This window comes from Elephas maximus, chromosome 7 (genome assembly GCF_024166365.1).
Source record: "Elephas maximus indicus isolate mEleMax1 chromosome 7, mEleMax1 primary haplotype, whole genome shotgun sequence".
Lineage (NCBI taxonomy): Eukaryota > Metazoa > Chordata > Mammalia > Proboscidea > Elephantidae > Elephas > Elephas maximus.
Window position 1 is genome coordinate 122517847 of NC_064825.1, and position 20551 is coordinate 122538397.

General features: G+C 40.1%; 1 protein-coding gene across 1 annotated transcript; it reads left to right on the forward strand.

The window, feature by feature from the left end:
* The first annotated feature begins 457 nt into the window (after positions 1-457).
* On the forward strand, positions 458-1402 carry LOC126080884 (olfactory receptor 10V1-like). The gene has a single exon (XM_049892082.1). The coding sequence runs from the start codon at positions 458-460 to the stop codon at positions 1400-1402; it is 945 nt and encodes a 314-aa protein (XP_049748039.1).
* Positions 1403-20551: the final 19149 nt, after the last annotated feature.

The following is a 20551-nucleotide window of genomic DNA, read 5'->3' on the forward strand; positions in this document are numbered from 1 at the left end:
ACGTTTACTTCTCACAGCAACCCTAAGAGTTGTGCCTTATTGTCATCTCTACTTTAACGATGAAGAGGTTGAATCAGAAAGTTTCAGCAGGTTTTCCAACATCACACAGTTGTTAACTGGCAGATCAGGGATTGAAAGCTAGATGGTCTAACTCCATATCCATGGTTTTGATTGCCAAGGATTCAAGGAATGAGAATACTGGGAGGAGAAGGGTTTGTGGTCTGGGAACTGGATATTGTGGTTTAGGATTTTGGTGGTAAACTATTACTGGATGGTAGGAGCAAAAGCTCCTACAGGAAGTGAGTAGCTCAATTTAGACTGGAGGTAAAGGTGGTTGGAGTTGAGGAGGCCTAGGAAGTATGAGGTCAAGAGTTGTGTGGGTCATCCACCACCTAACATTTATCTATTCTCAATTCTCTAGTGCTTGTGTCACTAGAAGGCTTGATGTTTTAAGCACATGGAGGATGCCAACCAAACTGAGATGATTCATTTCCACTTCCGTCCCTTTTCCAAACTCTCTGAGGTGCAGATGTTGATTTTTGTGGCCTTCCTGATTATGTACCTGGTCAGCATCAGTGGAAACTTCTCCATTTCCATCATCATCTGGATCCACCATTCTCTCCACACCCCCATGTACTTCTTCCTGGCCAACTTGGCAGCCCTGGAGATCTGCTATTCTTCCACCATTGCCCCTCTGACTCTGGCCAGCATCCTGTCCCCTGAGAGAACCATAATCTCCCTTCCTGGGTGTGGCACCCAGATGTTCTTCTTCATCTTTCTGGGCAGCGCTGATTGCATTCTGCTGGCCCTCATGGCCTATGATCGGTTTGTGGCCATCTGTCACCCTCTACATTACACTCATATCATGAGCCGATGGTTGTGTGCCCAAATGACCCTGGGGTCTCTGGTGCTGGGATTTACCTTGGCCGTGCAGTTGACTGTGCTCATCTTCCGACTCCCCTTCTGCAGCAGTAAAGAAATCAGCCTCTTCTATTGTGATGTCCTCCCTGTCATGAGACTAGCCTGTGCAGATACCCGGGTTCACGAGGCCACTCTGTTTGTGGTCGGCGTCACTGTCCTCACCATCCCATTTCTGCTCATCATTCTCTCCTGTGTCTTCATTGTGGCTGCCATCCTGAAGATCTGCTCTGCAGAAGGAAGGCATAAAGCCTTCTCCACCTGCTCCTCCCATCTCACTGTGGTCCTCCTCCAGTATGGATGTGGGAGCCTCATCTACTTGTGCCCCAGCTCCCGGTACTCTCCTGAGAGGGGCCAGGTAGTGTCCGTGGTTTACACATTCATCACTCCTGTGCTGAACCCCTTGATCTACAGCATGAGGAACAGAGAGCTTAAGGATGCTTTGAAGAGAGCAATGATGAGGTTCTTGCTGCCCCAAACATAATGAGTAATCTGGATGCTTACCTGGAACATTGTTCAGGGAGATAGTAACTGAATGATTATACTATAGGGTCACTAGGAATTGGAATTGACTTGTCAGCAACAGGTTCTTTGTTTTTTTTTTTAATCTGAAAAATGTGGAGAGGAGGTGACCAAGAAGACTTGGTTTTAAACTTTTCCTTTTTCCTGATTATATTATTTTTGAAATATTTCTTGCTTCTCAATCTCAGGTTCTTCATCTGTAAAATGGGGATTAGAATACCTGCAACACCTATATTCTGTTTTTCCTGTTGTTTGTTGCCACTGAGTGGGCACCAACTCGTGGTGACATTTTGTGTAACAGAACAAAATGTTGCCCAGTCCTGCACCATCTTCATGATCTTTGGTATGTTTGAGTCGATTGTTGTGGTTATTGCGTAGTGTCTTCCATGCTAGGGGGCAATTCTGTTGTAGTTAAAAGATACATTAACAGAAAATGCTTTGTTATTTCTAGTGTGCGATACAGCAGTGAATGTGGTTATTACTGTCCTCACCATCCCATGTAAAGTCTGTGTCCTACGTTGGAACTATCTCCAGAGACAGCTCTTAGGCTCTTAACAGGTTTCAACTTTGTACAACTCGGCAGAGGTGAAGTCAGGAATAAGGTGCAAATCTGCAAATCAGACTGGGCTATCCCAACCACTCCTCCTTAATTCCCATGGTGTAAATGTTCTGCTTGTGCCTTTTGGAATTATTTATCTTTCATTGCAAAATGTCTTCCAGGAAAAAGGGATGGGGGATGCACTGGCATTTAAAGGTTTAGTAGTTCCTCTTTTCTTACCTTTATATCCAGAGCCAATCTCTCTCCATCTTTGGCTCTGACTCTGTATTCATCTGCCTTCAAGTTGCTGTCCCCTATCCTCCCTGTCCTCCTTATTCTCCCTCTGCCTGTCTCTTTCTTTCCCTCTCTCTCACACCCACACACACTCACCTCATATTTCCATTTCTTTCTCGCTGTCCTTAGCTATGTATGCATCAGGTGGAAAAAATTGCTTGCTAATTAAGCCTTTCTGAGAAGGATAGGTGTAATGTTGGTTTAAACCCGGATTTAGGCAGAGCAAAGCTAGCTCTGTGAAGACAAAAGCTGAGTGGACACAGTGAGGTGGGGAAAGCACTCATAGTCACCTGGCTCTGAGTAGTCTGAGTAGATGATACTCATTTTCAAAATGGTTATTTGCTTCAAGGCACTGGTATCAGAGCATAGATGGTTTGCTATCTTTTTGTAGATAGCAGCAGCTCGTTTATCCCTCTACCCCTTGATTATTTGGTGATTTATGCTTTCAACAGCTGTTATTGAACTCTACTATGTACTATGTACCCACCTATGGTGAGTGGAGTGCAAAATGAAAAGGTAAGAAGTAGTTCCTGCCTTCAAGAAAGTTATGTCTAGTGGAATTTAAGAACATAACCCATGAATGCACCAAGAACAATGTGATACAATGTGGTGGCATTTCAGAGGAAGGACAGTGAAGAGATTCAAAGCAAGTTTGATAGGAGGAGGTAGCACTTGAGCTGAATGTGACAGGTCTCCAGGATTTTGGGTATGCAGAAATGAGTCAAAGGGTATTTCAAAGCAGGGAACTGTAATGGCAGAAGAACTGGGAATCATCTCTCTGAGTCTCTGTTTCCTTACCTGTAAAAGGATAAAAAGCGTGCTACAAAAACTTATTTTTTTCTGAAAGAGTATCACAAGACCAGAAGGCAAAAAACCACGACCAGAATTCCCATTACATGGAACTGAAATTTTACCTCATTCCTTTGAATGACAAGAACCCAAAAGAACTTCTTTGGTTCATTTATAAACAATTGCTGCACCTCCTATGTTCTGCTGCAATGTTCTTTTACCTGATCAGTATTATCTGTGGGACACTTGTCCTGTTGGGTCATTGGTGTTTGGGAAAATGAATATTCAGTGGTCATATAAGTGTGAAGAATACTGAGTTGATCAAACTAAAATGAGCTGCTCATTGCAGATTTGCTCAGAGCCTGTAACAAGTGAATGTGCAGCCACGATTGTCTAAGAGGAGAGATCCCTTTCACCGCGTTTCCCAAATGCTGTCACCATCAATGTCTTTTTCCCTTGGTGTATCTTACAACACGTTTTATCCTATTGAACCTACATTGGAAAATGCTGCATTAGCTAAAGCTGACTCTGAATACCAAGAGGATTATTTCAATACTGGTTTATAGATTCTAGGCATTTCTCAATTCCTCATGCTTTTTGAGAAAGTAGTGTAGTTACAATGGGTGAGTAGGTTTCTTTTCCATACACTTACTCATTTATCTTTATAAAAATTCATAAGATGGATATTATTATCGTCTCTGCTTACAGATAAGGAAACTGAGGCACAGAAGGTTAAATAACTTGTCCAAGATGACACAGACAGTAATGGTAGAAATGATATTGACCTGAGAAGTTTTGTTCCGCAGCCTAGGCACTCTACCATTTTACTTGATTGTGTGCTATCAGTATTCTACGTGAGATTGGCCAAATCACTTCATTTCTTTGTATTTCATTTCATTTATAATAAATTGGGGATAAGAAGATCTACTCTAACTGCCTCAATGAGTTATTGTGAGACCCTCCCCACCTCCCAGAAAAAAAAAAACCTGTAGAAGTGCAATAAAAGATTTATCGTGATTGTTCAAACATCTAAATGGAGAAATACTCGTACCAGATGGCTTATTTTTTAATTACAAAAAGTTTAAAGCCCTAATTAGTCAGTCACCTTCATTACGTTTATCCTGTTACTCTCAACATGTGTTTCAAAGGTACTATAAAAAACAAGGAGCCCTGGTGGCACAGTGGTTAAGAGCTTGGCTGATAACCAAATGGTTGGCAGTTTGAACCCACCAGTCGCTCCTTGGAAACCCTACAGGGGCAGTTCTACTCTGTCCTATGGAGTTGCTATGAGTCAGAATTGATGCGACAGCAATGGGTTTTTTTTTTTTTTTTTGTAAGGAACAAATCTGTCTTCTGCACTTCAAAAATAACAGCAGCCTTCTTTGTATGAGGCGTCTCCACTGAGTCTTCCCAATTACCTTACCAGGCTCCTTAGAATATAGCACCCTATAAAAATAAAATTTATGGTATAAATTATTTCTATTGTTAAATCATAGGCATAGCTATATGATTTATAGAGATTAATGTTAGGAAAACATCTGAGCAACATGGTATAAAGTATCTTTACAAGTAAAGCACCTTATTATAAATACTCTACTCAGTGATGCAAAGTTCATCATTTGAATCACATGGAGCTGCAATTGCATTTGATTTTAAGAGTCAGGATCCAGTAAGGATCTTCTTTACTCCTTAGGGAGAGGAGGATCCTCAGGGTGTATGTATGTGGGTGTGAGTGTGTGTGTTAGCAGCCAGCTATTGATGCATTCAAACCTTGGTGTTGGTGAAGAATATTGAACATATTGTGGACTACCAGAAGAATGAACAAATTAGCCTTAGCAGAAACACAACCAAAATGTTCCTTAGAAGTGAGAATAGTGTGGAGAATGAGTAGCAGTTGTCCAGGTGAGTTATGAGGGAGGAGAGAGTGCCATGCAGGTGAAATAGCATAACTCTGGCATTTTGGCATTAATGTGGGATTCGAACTGTGTGCTAGGCAGTCACTGAGATGGTTCCCTGTCTTCATGCTCTTGCATAATCCCTTTCCCTTGACTGTGGGCTGGGTCTAGTGACTTGCTTCTAATGAACAGAACATAGCCAGAGTGATGGGACATCACATTAGGAGTGGGTTACAAAAAGACTGGTTTCCATCTCATTCTCTCTGTTCCTCTCTCTCTCTCACCTGCTAGCTCTAATGAAAGCCAACTGCCATGTTGTGAGCTGCCTACAGAGAGGCCCGCATGGCAAGAAACTAGAGGCAGCCTCTGACCTTCAGCCAGAGAGGAACTGAGACCCTCAGTCCAACAGCCAATTAGGAATTGAATCCTGCCAACAACTGAAGCAAATCCTTCTCCAGTTGAGCAAATCCTTCTCCAGTTGAGCCTTCATATGAGACTGCAGCCCCAGCTGACACTTTAATTGCAAGCTTGTGAGAGACCTTGAGGCAGAGGCATCCAGCTAAGCTGCACCTGGCTTCCTGAATCACAGAAATGTCTGTTGTTTCAAGCTGCTGAGTTTTACGGCAATTTATTATGCAGCAATAGGTAATACAAAACTGTATTGTTGTTGTTAGGTGTGGCTCACAGTTGATCCCACATGACAAAGTAGAACAGCCCAATAGGGTTTTCAAGGCTGTAATCTTTACAGGAAGGAGCCCTGGTAGCACAAAGATTAAAACAATTGGCTGCTAACCAAAATGTCAGTGGTTCAAACCCACCAGCCACTCCATGGGAGAAAGATGTGGCAGTCTGCTTCCTTAAAGATTTGCAGCCCTGGAAACCCTGTAGGGCAGTTCTACTCTGTCCTACAGGTTCACTATGAGTCAGAATCAACTGGATGACAGCCGGTAATCTTTATGGGAGTGGATCACCAAGTCTTTCTCCTATGGAGCCACTGGATGAGTTTGAACCACCAACTTTTCTGTTAGCAGCCAAGGGCTTAACCATTGTGCCCCAAGGGATCCTTATACAAACTGTAAGGGGGGTGGGAACTACAAGTCAGTAAGAATTGTTGTTGTTGGTAGGTGCTGTTGAGTCAGTTCTGACTCATAGTGACCCTATGTACAACAGAACAAAACACTGACCAGTCCTGCATCATCATCATAATTGCTGTTATGCTTGAGCCCATTTCTAAAAACAGCGTGGGTCAGTGTCTGACCTCCTCTTAATTCACAAGGCGAAAGGAGAATCAAGATCAACAGCCCAAGTCTGATTCCTACAAGATGGAGGTCAGACAAGTCTCCTCTCTGCAACCTTTACCAATTCTGACATCAATCATCCTTCTGACAGCATTCTCCACTTCTCTGCTGGGTTTGAAACCCATTGCAATGGCCACACAGAACTCACAGACAATACTCATGATTATGGGATTTATTAAGGAAGTAACAGGTTACAAGTCAGGTTCAGGAACACTCAGGATACAATTCTTCCATCAGGACAGCCTCTTCCCGGCTGTGCTTGAAGGCAAGCCTCTCCCTGGCCCTAGGCTTCTATTCACAGGTACTCAGGTTTCTGTCTCTGTGGACCCATAAGCCCACCTCACGATCTCCTGCCGCTGGGTCTTTCCTGCCACTGCTTCTCACTGTCTGCAGGGTTACAGCTCATCCTCTCTCTCTGTGTTCCACTTCCAAGAGCTTCTCAGCACAGGGGTCTCTGGTCCAAAGGATGTGCAGGCTCCTGGCTGTTCTTCCTTGGTGGTGGTGGAAACATCTATTTCCCACCTCTGGGGTGGCTGATTTCAAGTCTAGCAGGGTGGCAAAATGACCAATCCCTTTGGGCCGTATTACCCTATGACACAGTCCCACCCAGTCACTTGGGTGGGAGTTACAAGGCCACATAAAAGTGATCCATCATACCACACCATTGTTGCAGCCACTGTGCCAACCCATCTCGTTGAGGGTCTTTCTCTTTTTTTGCTGACCTTCTACTTTACCAAGCATGACGTCCTTCTCTAGGGACTGGTCCTTCCTGTAACATGTCCTCAAAGTATGTGAGATGAAGTCTTGCCACCCTTGCTTCTAAGGGGCATTCTGGCTGTACTTCTTCCAAGACAGATTTGTTCTTTCTTCTGACAGTCCATGGTATGTTCAATATTCTTTGACTACACCAGAGTTCAAAGGCATCAATTCTCCTTTGGTCTTCTTTATTCACTGCCCAGGTTTCGCATGCATACGATGCAATTGAAAATATTATGGCTTGGGTCAGGCACACCTTAGTCCTTAAAGTAATGTCTTTGCTTTTTAACATTTTAAAGAGGTCTTTTGCAGCAGATTTGCCCAATGCAATGTATCATTTGATTTCTTGACTGCTGCTTCCATGGGTGTTGATTACAGATACAAGTAAGCTTAAATCCTTGACAACTTCAATCTTTTCCCTGTTTATCATGATGTTGCTTATTGGTCCATTTGTGAGGATTTTGTTTCCTTTATGCTGAGGTGTAATCTATACTGAAAACTGTAGCCTTTGATATTCATCAGTAAGTGCTTCATGTCCTCTTCACTTTCAGCAAGCAAGATTGTGTCATCTGCATATCACAGGTTGTTAAGGAGTCTTCCTCCAATCCTGATGCCATCCTCTTCTTCATATAGTCTAGCTTCCTGGATTATTCGCTGAGCCTACAGATTGAATAGGTATGGTGAAAGGATACAACCGTGAAGCACACCTTTCCTAATTTTAAACCACGTGGTATACTCTTGATCTGTTGATCTACGTATCCATTCTTTGCAATGTTTATCCACAATTTGTTATGATCCACACGATCAAATGCCTTTGCATAGTCACTAAAACACACATAAACATCTTTCTGGTATTCTCTGCTTTCAGCCAGGATCCATCTGATATCAACAATGATATCCCTGGTTCCACATCCTCTTCTGAATCTGGCTTTAATTTCTGGCAGTTCCTTGTGAAAATACTGCTTCAGTTGCTTTTGAATGATCTTCAGCAAAATTTTACTTGCATGTGTTATTAATGATATTGTTTGATAATGTCTGCATTTCGATGGTCACCTTTCTTGGGAATAGACATAAATATGGATCTCTTCCAGTTAGTTGGCCAGGTGGCTGTCTTCCAAATTTCTTGGCGTAGACAAATGAGCACTTCCAGTGCTGCATCCGTTTGTTGAAACATCTCAGTCAGTATCCCATCAATTCCTGGAGCCTTGTTTATCGCCAAGGCTTTCAGCGCATCTTGGACTTCTTCATTCAGTGCCATTAGTTCTTGATCGTATGCTACCTCCTGAAATGGTTGAACATCAACCAATTCTTTTTGGTGCAGTGAGTCTGTGTATTCTTTCCATCTTCTTTTGATGCTTCCTAATATTGCAACTTGAGCCTTGAATTTTTTCTTTAATTCTTTCAGCTTGAGAAATGCTGAGTGTGTTCTTCCCTTTTGGATTTCTAAACTCTAGGTCTTTGTACATTTCACTATAATACTTTACTTTTTCTTGAGCCACCCTTTGAAATCTTCTGTTCAGCTCTTTTACTTCATCATTTCGCTTTAGCTACTCAACTTTCAAGAGCAAGTTTCAGAGCCTCTTCTGACACCCATTTTCATCTTTTCTCCCTTTCCTGTCTTTTTAATGACGTCTTGCTTTCTTCGTGTATGATGTCCTTGATGTCATCCCACAACTTGTCTGGTCTTCAGTCATTAGCGTTTAGTGAGTCAAATCTGTTCTTGTGATGATCTCTAAATTCAGGTGGAATATACTCAAGGTTGTACTTTGGCTCCCATGGACTTGTTCTAATTTTCTTCAGCTTCAACTTGAACTTGCATATGAGCAATTGAAATTCTGTTCTACAGTTGGACCCAGCCTTGTTCTGACTGATGATATTGAGCTTTTCCATTGTCTCTTTCCACAGATGTGGTCAATTTGATTTTTGTGTATTCCATATGAAAGGTCCATATATGTAGTCATCGTTTATGGTGGTGAAAAAAATTATTTGCTATGAAGAAGTCATTGGTGTTGCAAAACTCTATCATGCGATCTCCAGTGTTGTTTCTACCACCAATGCCATATTTTCCAACTACCAATCCTTCTTTTTTTCCAACTTTTGCAGTCAATCACCAGTAAGTATCAATGCATCTTGATTGCATGTTTGATGAATTTCAGAGTGCAGAAATTAGTAAAAATCTTCAATTTCCTTGTCTTTGGCATTAGTGGTTGGTGTGTAAATTTGAATAATAGTCGTATTAACTGATCTTTCTTGTAGGATTATGGATCACTATCACTCACAGCTTTGTGCTTCAGGATAGATCTTGAAATGTTCTTTTTGATCATGAATGCCTGACCATGAATGCAATGCCATTCCTTTTCAATTTGTCATTTTGGCATAGTAGATCGTATGATTGTCTAATTCAAAATGGCCAGTCAGTCCATTTCAGCTCATTAATGCCTAGGATATCGATGTTTATGCATTCCATTTCATTTTTGATGACTTTCAATTTTCCTAGATTCATACTTCATACATTCTATGTTCCTATTATTAATCAATGTTTGCAGCCGTTTCTTCTCATTTTGAGTTGTGTCGCATTAGCAAATGAAGATCCTGAAATCTTGACTCCATTCACGTCATTAAGGTAGGCTCTACTTTGCAGAGATGGCTCTTCCCCAGTCATTTTTTGAGTGTCGAAAAAGACTGAAGGGCTCATCTTCTAGCACTATATCAGGCAATGTTCCTCTGCTATTCATAATGTTTTCACTGGCTAATATTTTCAAAAGTAGATCTCTGAGTCCTTCTTCCTAGTCTGTCTTAGCCTGGAAGCTTAGCTGAAACCTGTCCACCATGGGAGGCCCTGCTGGCATTTGAAATACTGTTGGCATAACTTCTAGCATCACAGCAACACAAAGCCACCACAGTATGACAAACTGACAGACATCTTCAGTAATAATACTGGCTTTTTTTTTTTTTTTACCTTCCCTGCAGTGGGTACACTGCAGTGAGTACACCTCAACATAAAGAAAACAAAAATCCTCACGACTGGACTGATAAGCAATATCATGATAAACGGTGAAAAGATTGAGGTTGTCAAGGATTTCATTTTGCTTGGATCCACACTCATGGAAGCACAGTCAAGAATCAAAAGATGCATTGTATTGGGCAGATCAGCTGCAAAAGGTCTCTTTAAAATGTTGAAAAGTGAAGATGTCACCTTGAGGAGTAAGATGCACCTGACCCAAGCCATAGTGTTTTCAATTGCCCCTCATGCATGCAAAAGCTGGACAATGAATAAGGAAGATGGAAGAAGAATTACCGCCTTTGAATTGTGGTGTTGGCTAAGAACATTGAATATGTCATGGCCTGCCAAAAAAATGAACAATTTTGTCTTGGAAGAAGTACAACCAGAATGCTCCTTGGAAGCAAGAATGGCGAGACTTTGTCTCTCATACTTTGGACATGTCATCAGGAGGAATCAGTCCCTGGAGGAGGGTATCATGCTTCATAAAGTAGAGGGTCAGTGAAAAAGAGGAAGACCCTCAACGAGATAGACTGACACAGTGGCTGCAATGATGGGCTCAAACATAGCAACAATTGTGAGGATGTCACAGGACTGGACAATGTTTGGTTCTGTTGTGCATAGAGTCATTCTGAGTCAGAACTGACTTGATGGCACCTAACAACAACAACATCTCAATTGATACTCTGCGAGTACATGGAGCCTTGTTTTTGGTCAATGTCTTCAGTGCAGCCTGGACTTCTTCCTTCAGTACCATCAGTTCCTGATTATGTGCTACCTCTTGAAATGGCTGAATGTCAACTAATTCGTTATGGTATAATGACTCTGTTTATTCCTTCCATCTTCTTTTGATACTTCCTGTGTTGTTTAATACTTTTCCCATAGAGTCCTTTACTGTTGCAACTCGAGGCTTGAATTATTGAGATGTTTCAACAAATGGATGTAGCACTGGAAGTGCTCACTGGTCTATGCCAAGAAATTTGGAAGACAGCTACCCGGCCAACCAACTGGAAGAGATCCATACTTATGCCTATTCCCAAGAAAGGTAATCCAACCAAATGCGGAACTTATCGAACAATATCATTAATATCACATGCAATCAAAATTTTGCTGAAGATCATTCAAAAGCGGCGCAGCAGTACATCAATAGGGAACTGCCAGAAATTCAGGCAGGATTCAGAAGAGGACGTGGAACCAGGGATATCATTGGTGATGTCAGATGGATCCTGGCTGAAAGCAGAGAATACCAGAAGGATGTTTACCTGTGTTTTATTGACTATGCAAGGGCATTTGACCGTGTGGGTCATAACAAATTCTGGATAATGTTGCAAAGAATGGGAATTCCAGAACACTTAATTGTGCTCATGAGGAACCCGTACATAGATTATGAGGCAGTCGTTCGGACAGAACAAGGGAATACTGAGTGATTTAAAGTCAGGAAAGGTGTGCATTAGGGTTGTATCCTTTCACCATACCTATTCAATCTGTATGCTGAGCAAATAATCCAAGAAGCTGAAGTATATGAAGAAGAATGGGGCATTAGGATTGAAGGAAAACTCATTAACAACCTGCATTATGCAGATGACACAATCTTGTTTGCTGAAAGTGAAGAGGACTTGAAGCACTCACTGATGAAGATCAAAGACCACAGCCTTCAGTATGGATTACACCTCAACTTAAAGAAAACAAAAATTTTCACAACTGGACCAATAAGGCACATCACGATAAATGGAGAAAAGATTGAAGTTGTCAAGGATTTCACTTTACTTGGATCCACAATCAACACTCATGGAAGCAACAGTCAAGAAATCAAAAGACGCATTGCTTTGGGCAAATCTACTGCAAAGTACCTCTTTGAAGTGCTGAAAAGCAAAGATGTTACCTTGAAGACTAAGGTGCGCCTGACCCAAGCCATAATATTTTCAATTGCATCATATGCATGTGAAATCTGGGCGGTGAATAAAGAAGACCAAAGGAGAATTGATGCCTTTGAACTGTGGTGTTGGTGAAGAATATTGAAAATACCATGGACTGCTAAAAGAAAGAACACATCTGTCTTGGAAGAAATACAGCCAGAACGCTCCTTAGAAGCAAGGATAGGTAGACTGCATGTTCCATACTTTGGACACGTTGTCAGGAGGGATCAGTCCCTGGAGAAGGACATCATGCTTGGTAAAGTACAGGGTCAGTGGAAAAGAGGAAGACCCTCAATGAGATGGATTGACACAGCGGCTGCAAGGATGGGCTCAAGCATAACAATGATTGTGAGAATGGCTCAGGACTAGGCAGTGTTTCGTTCTGTGGTACATAAGGTCGCTGTGAGTCAGAATGAACTTGGCTGCACCTAACAACAACAACTACAACAGCAACAGTAGGTAAAAGTTCTTCACCAGGCCGTGTTTTGTTCTGTGGTACATAGGGTCGCCGTGACTCAGCGCCAACTTGATGGCACCTAACAAGAATACCTACAACAACGGTGGGTAAAACTTCTAGAGGGGTATACAGAAAGGACTTTCGCTTTTAATTCTCCCATATCCTTTATCTTTTCCTACTGAGTGCCTTAAGGTATCCCAGCTAGAAAGTGGTCTCACTTGTTTCAGGACAGGCCCTGGAGGTCAAGCTGGGGCAAGGCTCAGGTCTCCTTACCAGCTTTAGAGGGAGAAGAGACAGCGAAATGGATCTCCAAAATCCCAGGATTCTCTCCTTGATTTGTTTGTAAAATGTCTTAGAACTGATCAGTTTCAGTTTTGAACCCCTGCTGAGACTTCATATTTCCAACAAGTTCCCAGGCAATGCTAATGCTGCTAGTTAGGGACCAGTTCTGAGAACCACTGGTAGACCAGTGATTCTCAAAATTTATTATATATAAGAATCACCTGGGAATCTTGTTAAAATGAAGATTCTGATCAGTATATCTGGGGTAGATATGCAAATTCTCAGTAGGGGTTCAAACCACAAGGAACCAGTTCAAAGCTTTGGTTTATAGCGGGTAAATTAAGTGTTGGCTTATCTATTTATAATCAATGCAAATACTTGCGTTAATCCTATATTTATTTAATGTAGATAGAGCTGCATTGAGACCTGTAGTCTTGTGCCCTTGAGTTGACTATGACTCATGGCGACCCCAAGTGTTACAGAGTAGAACTGCTCCATTGGATTTTCTTGGATGTAATGTTTGCTGAAGCAGATCACCAGGAACTTTTTCCCCCATGGTGCTGCTGGGTGGGTTTGAACCGCCAATCTTCCCGTTACCAACCAAGTGCAAACCATTTTTGCCACCCAGGGACCTTAATTAAGACCTAGTAGGTGGGAAACCAAGTACCACTGTGGGGCAGGTAAATAAAAATACATCAGAGGGAAGGAGCTCCCACTGAACCTGGAATTTAAGTTATTTCCCACCTAATTGGAGAACTTTTGGTACACCTGGGTTTGACATCAAAGTTTTCCTCATCAGCTATGGACCCTCCCTATCCCAGGTCCTTTGTCCTATAGAGTTACTTGTCTTTGTTCAGTTTCTTGTCCACAACTAGAATGTGGAATCCAGACTCCTGCCTGTCATGGAAGAGCCAACATTAAAATACAATCAACAAAATAGTGTTCACACCTAATAGGAGTTTTAAAGAATGCTTCAAATCTGTGATTGTTGTTGTTGACAGTAGCTGTTGAGTCGATTCCAACTCATGGTGACCTCTGTGTAGACTAGATCTGATCCTTAGGGGTTTCTTTTTTTTTTTTCTATTGTGCTTTAGGTGAAAGTTTACAGCTCAAGCTAATTTCTCATGCAAAAATTTATACACTTATTATTTTGTGACATTGATTGCAATCCCCATAATGTGACAGCACCCTCCACCTTTCCACCCCCGGTTCCCTGTTCCCATTTGTCCAGTTGCTGTCCTTTATTGCCTTCTCATCTTACTTTTGGACAGGAGTTGCCCATTTGGTCTTGTATATTTCATTAAACTAAGAAACATGTTCCTCACGCATGTTATATTTGTTTTATAGGCCTTTGTCTGAAAAATGGGCTGTGGGAATTGTTTCAGTTCTGGGTTTTAGCATAGTGCCTGGGGGCCGCAGTTTTGGGGTTCCTTCAGTTTCTGTCAAATGAGTAAGTCTAGTCTTTTTTTCATGAATTTGAATTCTGTTCTACATTTTTCTCCCACTTTGTCTGGGACTCTGCATTCTGATCCCCTTCAGAGCGGTCGCTGGTGGTAGCTGGGCACCATCTAGTTCTTCTGGTCTCAGGCTGGTAAATTCTCTGGTTCATGTGGTCCTTTAGTCCTTTGGGCTAATATTTTCCTTGTATATTTGGTTTTCTTCATTCTCCTTTGCTCTGGATGGGATGGGACCAATAGATGTATTTCTTAGATGTCCCCCCGCAAGCTTTTAAGACCCCAGACCCTACTCGCTGAAGTGTGATGTAGAACATTTTCTTTATGAACTGTATTATGCAATTGACCTACACGTCTCTTGAGATGATGGTCCCCAGTGCCCAGCGCCAGGTACTTGGTCCTTCAAAGTGTTTGGGTGGGTCTAGGAATCTTCTATGTTTTTGCTTTGTTCTGTTGTGCTGACTTCCCCTATATTGTGTTGTCTTTCACTTCACCGAAGTTGACACTTGTTTACTATCTAGTCAGTGATTTCCTCTTCCCCTCCCTCCCCATCCTCCTAACCAGCAGAGAATGCTTTTTTCTGCATGTAAACCTTTTCTTGAGCTCTTATAATAGTGCTCTCAGACATTATTTGTCCTTTTGTGACTGACTTACTTCACCGAGCACAATGCCATCCAGGTTCATCCATGTTGTGAGATGTTTTGTGGATTCATCATTGTTCTTTATTGTTGCATAGTATTCCATTGTGTGTATGTACCATAATACGTTTACCAATTCATCTGTTGATGGGCATTTAGGTTGTTTCTATTTTTTTTTTGCTATTGTGAATAGTGCTGCAACGAACGTGGGTGTGCATATATCTATTCGTGTGATAGCTTTTATTTCTGTATATTCCTAGGAATGGGATTGCTGGATCGTATGATATTCCTATTTCTAGCTTTTTAAGGAGGTGTTATATCATTTTCCAAAGTGGTTGTATTATTTTGTATTCCCACCAGCAGTGCATAGGAGTTCCAATCTCCCTGCAACCTCTCCAACATTCGTTATTTTCTGTTTTTTGGATTAATGCCAGTATTGTTGGGGTGAGATGGTATCTCAATGTAGTTTTGATTTGCATTTTTCTAATGGCTAATGATTGTGATGTATGTGTTGTTGATGTTGTTAGGTGCCATCAAGTCCATTCTGACTCGTAGTGACCCCACGTAGAACAGAAAGAAACACTGCTCGGTCCTGTGCCATGCTCACAATCACTGTTGCGTCTGAGCCCATTGTTGCAGCCACTGTGTCAGTCCATCTTGTTGAGGGTCTTCCTCTTTTTCGCTGACCCTCCACTTTACCAAACATGTGTTAGTTAGCTGCCTGAATGTCGTCTTTGGTGAGGTGTCTGTTCATATCATTTGCCCATTTTTAAATTGGATTATTTGTCTTTTTGTTGTTGAAGTGTTGCAGGATCTTGTAGATTTTGGAGATTAGACCTTTGTTGGATATATTATAGCTAAAAAATTTTCCCAGTCTGTAGGTTCTTTTTTACTGTTTTGGTGAAATCTTTTGAGGAGATAAGTGTTTAATTTTTAGGTGCTCCCAGTTATCTAGTTTCTCTTCTGTTGTTTGTGCATTGTTAGTTATGGTTTGTATCCTATTTATGCCAGGTAGTAGGACCCCTAGCATTGTCCCTGTATTTTTTCTTCCATGATCTTTATCATTTTCAGTTTTATATTTAGGTCTTTGATCCATTTGAGTTAATTATTGTGTGTGGGGTGAGGTATGGATCTTGTTTCTTTTTTTTCCAGATGAACATCCGGTTTTGTCGGCACCATTTGTTAAAGAGACTGTCTTTCCACATTTAATGGACTTTGGCCCTTTGTCAAATATCAGCTGCTCATAGGTGGATAGATTTAAGTCTGGGTTCCCAATTCTGTTCCATTGGTCTATGTATCTGTTGTTGTACCAGTCAGTATCAGGCTGTTTTTACTACCATGGCTGTATAATTGGTTCTAAAATCGGGTGGTATGAGGTCTCCTGCTTTGTTCTTCTTCAGTAATGCTTTACTTATCTGGGGCCTCTTTCCTTTCCATATAAAGTTGGTGATTTGTTTCTCCATCTCATTAAAGAATGCTGTTAGAATTTGAATAAGATTGCATTGTATCTGTACATTGCTTCGGGTAGAACTGATATTTTCACAACGTTGAGTCTTCCTACGTATGAGCACGGTATGTTTATAGTTTTCTTTGTGTAGGCCTTTTACGTCTCTGGTTAGATTTATTCCTAAGTATTTTATCTTCTTTGAGACTACTGTAAATAGTACTGATTTGGTGATTTTGTTTTCCCAGTTCTCTTTGTTGGTGTGGAGGAATTCAACTGATTTTTGTATATTTAACTTGCATCTTGATATTTTGTTGAAATCTTCTATTAGTTCCAATAGCTTTCTTGTGGAATCTTTTGGGTTCTCTATGTATGGTATCATATCATCTGCAAAAAGGGATAGCTTTACTACTTCCTTACTAATTTGGATGCCCTTTATTTCTTTTTCTTACCTTGTTGCTTAGCTAGGTCTTGCAGCACAATGCTGAATAAAAGTGATGATAAACAGGTGGGTAGCTCCTGTCTGGAGGGGAGGTGAGAGGGCAGAGGGGGTCAGAGGCTGGCCAAATGGACACGAAAATAGTGAGTGGAGAGAAGGAGTGTGCTGTCTCATTAGGGGGAGAGCAACTAGGAGTATATAGCATGGTGTGTATAAATTTTTGTGTAAAAGACTGACTTAATTGTAAACTTTCACTTAAAGCACAATAAAAATTAAAAAAAAAAAAGTGATGATAAAGGACATCCGTGTCTGGTTTCCGTTCTCAGGGGAATGCTTTCAGTCTCTCTCCACTTAGAATGATGTTGGCTGTGGCTTTGTATAAATGCCCTTTATTATGTCGAAGAATTTCCCTTCTATTCCTATTTTGGTGAGATTTTTTTATCAGGAATGGGTCTTGGACTTGGTCAAATGCCTTTCCTTCATCAGCTGATAAGATCATGTGGTTCTTTTCATTTGTTGTATTTATGTGGTGAAATACGTTGAATGATTTTCTAATATTGAACTATCTCTGCATACCTGGTATGAATCCCGTTTGGTCACGATGTATTATTTTTTTTGATATGTCATTGAATCCTATTGGCTAGAATTTTGTTGAGGATTTTTGCATCTATATTCATGAGGGATATTGGTCTGCAGTTTTCTTTTTTTGTGGTGTCTTTGCCTGGCTTTGGTATCAGGGTTATGCTGGCTTCAAAGAATGAGTTTGGGAGTTTTCCTTCCTTTTCTATGTCCTGAAATAGCTTGAGTAGTATTGATGTTAGCTCTCTTCTGAAAGTTTGGTAGAATTCTCCAGTGAAGCTGTCTGAACCAGGGCTTTTTTTAAAAGTTATTTTTATTACCTCGTTTAATCTCTTGTTTTGTTATGGATCTGTTTAGTTTTTCTACCTCAGCGTATGTAGTTTAGGTAGGTAATACGTTGTTAGAAATTTGTCCACTTCCTCTAGGTTTTCAAATTTGTTCGAGTACAATTTTTCATAGTATTCTTTATTATTCTTTTTATTTCAGTTGGGTCTCTTATGATATCATCCATGTCATTTCTTATTTGGGCTATTTGCTTCCTCTTCTGTTTTTCTTTTGTCAGTTTGGCCAGTGGTTTGTTGATTTTGTTAAGCTTTTCAAAGAACAAAATTTGGTCTTGTTGATTTGTTCAATTGTTTTTCTATTCTCTATTTCACTTATTTCTGCTCTAATCTTTATTATTTCCTTTCTTCTGGTGCCTGGAGGCTCTTTTTTTGGTGCTCTCTTCCTGTTTGTTCAATTTGTAGGGTTAATGTTTTGATTTTGGCCCTTCCTTCTTTTTTTGAAATGTGCATTTTACTGCTATAAATTGTCCTCTAAGCACTACTTTAGCTGTGTGCCAAAGGTTTTGGTGAGATGTGTTTTTATTCTCATTTGATTCTATGAATTTTTTCATTCCATCCTTGATTTCCTCTATTACCAAGTAGTTTTTAAGCAAGGTGTTGTTCAATTTCCATGTGTTTGATTTTTTTCTTTGCTGTTTCTGTTAACTTCTACTTTTCTGGCATTATGATCAGAGAAGATGCTTCGTAGTATTTCATCATTTTGAATTTGGTTAAGGCTTGCTTTTTGGCCTAAAATGTGGTCTATTCTGGGGAATGTTCCATGTCCTTTGGAAAAGAATGTATACTTGGCTGCTATTGAGTAGAATATTCTGTATATGTCTACGAGGTCAAGTTGGTTGATTCTGGCATTTAAATCTTCTGTGTCTTTATTGAATTTCTTTCTAGATGTTCTGTCCTTCAGCAAAAGTGGTGTGTTGAAGTCTCCTACTATTATTGTGGAACTATTTCTCTTTTTAATACTGTTAAAGTTTGTTTTATGTATTTTGGGGCCCTGTCATTGGGTGTGTATATACTTATTACGGTTATGTCCTCCTGGTGTATCCATCCTTTAATCATTATATAGTGTTCTTCCTTATCCTTTATGGTGGATTTTGCTTTAAAGTCTATTTTATTTGAGATTAATATTGTCACTCCTGCTCTTTTTTGGTTATTGTTTACTTGATGTATTTTTTCCCATCCTTTGAGTTTTAATTCTTTATGTCTTTGTGTCTAAGGCATGTGTCCTGTAGACAGCATATAGGTGGATCATGTTTTTTTTTTTTTAAATGCATTTTCCCACTCTCTGTCCCTTTACTGGTGCATTTAGGCCATTTACATTTGGTGTAATTATTGATAAGTATGAGTTTACTGCTGTCCTTTTGATGTATTTTATTTTGTGGTGTTGACAGTTTCTTTGTTTCACTTAATTTCTGTGCTGAGTTCTTTTTGTTTATGTTATGTATTTTCTTTTCAACTCTTTCATTATTGTTGGTTTTGTGTTTGCTGATTCTTTACTGTTTTTCTTCTTTTTTATTTTGATGATAGGTTTGTTAGCTTCCTTTGTGGTTACCTTGAAATTTATCTTTATTTCTCTAAGTTTAAGCCAGTCTTTTATTTCTTGATTTTGCCTTGATTTCCTCTCCAATGTGACTATACCGCTCATTCCCTCTGTTTTGTTTTGACGTTGTCATTGTTTACATATTGACGTGTCTGATTACCTATTTTCAGCCTTTTAGCTTTGATTTATTTTTGTGAAACCCCTATCTGTGTTGATATTTGGTTAATCTGTCCCACCTCCTTGGATTTTTGTCTGTGTTGTTAGATCTCTGACTGGAGGACTCCCTTCAATATTTCTTGTAATTTTGGTCTGGTTTTTACAAATTCCCTTAGTTTCTGTTTATCTGGAAATGACCTAATTTCACCATTGTATATGAGAGACAATTTTGCTGGATATCTAATTCTTGGCTGGCAATTATAATTTTTTTTTTCCTTGAAGGCTTTATATATGTCATACCATTGCCTTCTTGCCTGCATGGTTTCTGCTGAGTAATCAGAGTTTAGTCTTATTGATATTCTTTTGTAAGTGACTATTCATTTATCCCTAGCCACTCTCAGGATTCCTTCTTTGTCTTTGGTTTTGGCAAGTTTTGGTTTTGGCAAGTTTGACTATGATATGTCTTGGTGACTTTCTTTTGGGGTGTAACTGTACTGGGTTCTTTGAGCTTCTTAGATAGATATCTTCTTGTCTGTCACAAAATTGGGGAAGTTTTCTACCAGCAAATCTTCAAGAATTCTCTATGTGTTTTCAGTTATTCTCCCCCCTCCACCTATTCTGGTACTTTGATCACTCATAGGTTTTTCATTTTGATAGTGCCCCACATAATTTTTTGACTTTCTTCATTTTTTTTTTTTATTCTTTTTTCTGTTTTTTCCTCAGACAAGTTGGTGTCAAGGGATTTATCTTCAGTCTCACTAATTCTGACTTCCATTATGTCAATTCTGCTCCCATGACCTTCTACTGAGTTGTCTAATTCTGAAATTTTATTCTTGATCTTTTGGATTTCTAGTTGCTGCCTTTGTATGGTTTCTAGCAGCCTGTTTATTCTGTCATTTTGTTCTTGTATTGTTTTCCTGAATTCCACTATTGCTTTGTCTGTTTGTTCCTTTGTTTGGTCTGTGTTTTGCCTGATCTCCTTCCTGATCTGTTGGGGAGCTCTGTATATTAGTCTTTTGAATTTTTTTATCAGGTAGTTTCATTGCCTTATCTTCCTCTGGAAGGTTTTCTGGTTCTTTATTTTGGTGGCTTACTGGAGCCACCTTGTCCTGTTTCTTTATGTGATTTGATATTGACTGCTGTCTCTGAGGCATAAATAAGTTATGATATTTATTTATTTATTGTATTTTTGTTTACTGCATCCTGTATTTTTGTTTTGATATGTTTAAGTAGGCAAGGTGTGTGTACTACTCTGATTATTGGTGTTGTTGAAGCTCTCACCTCCTGTCTCCAG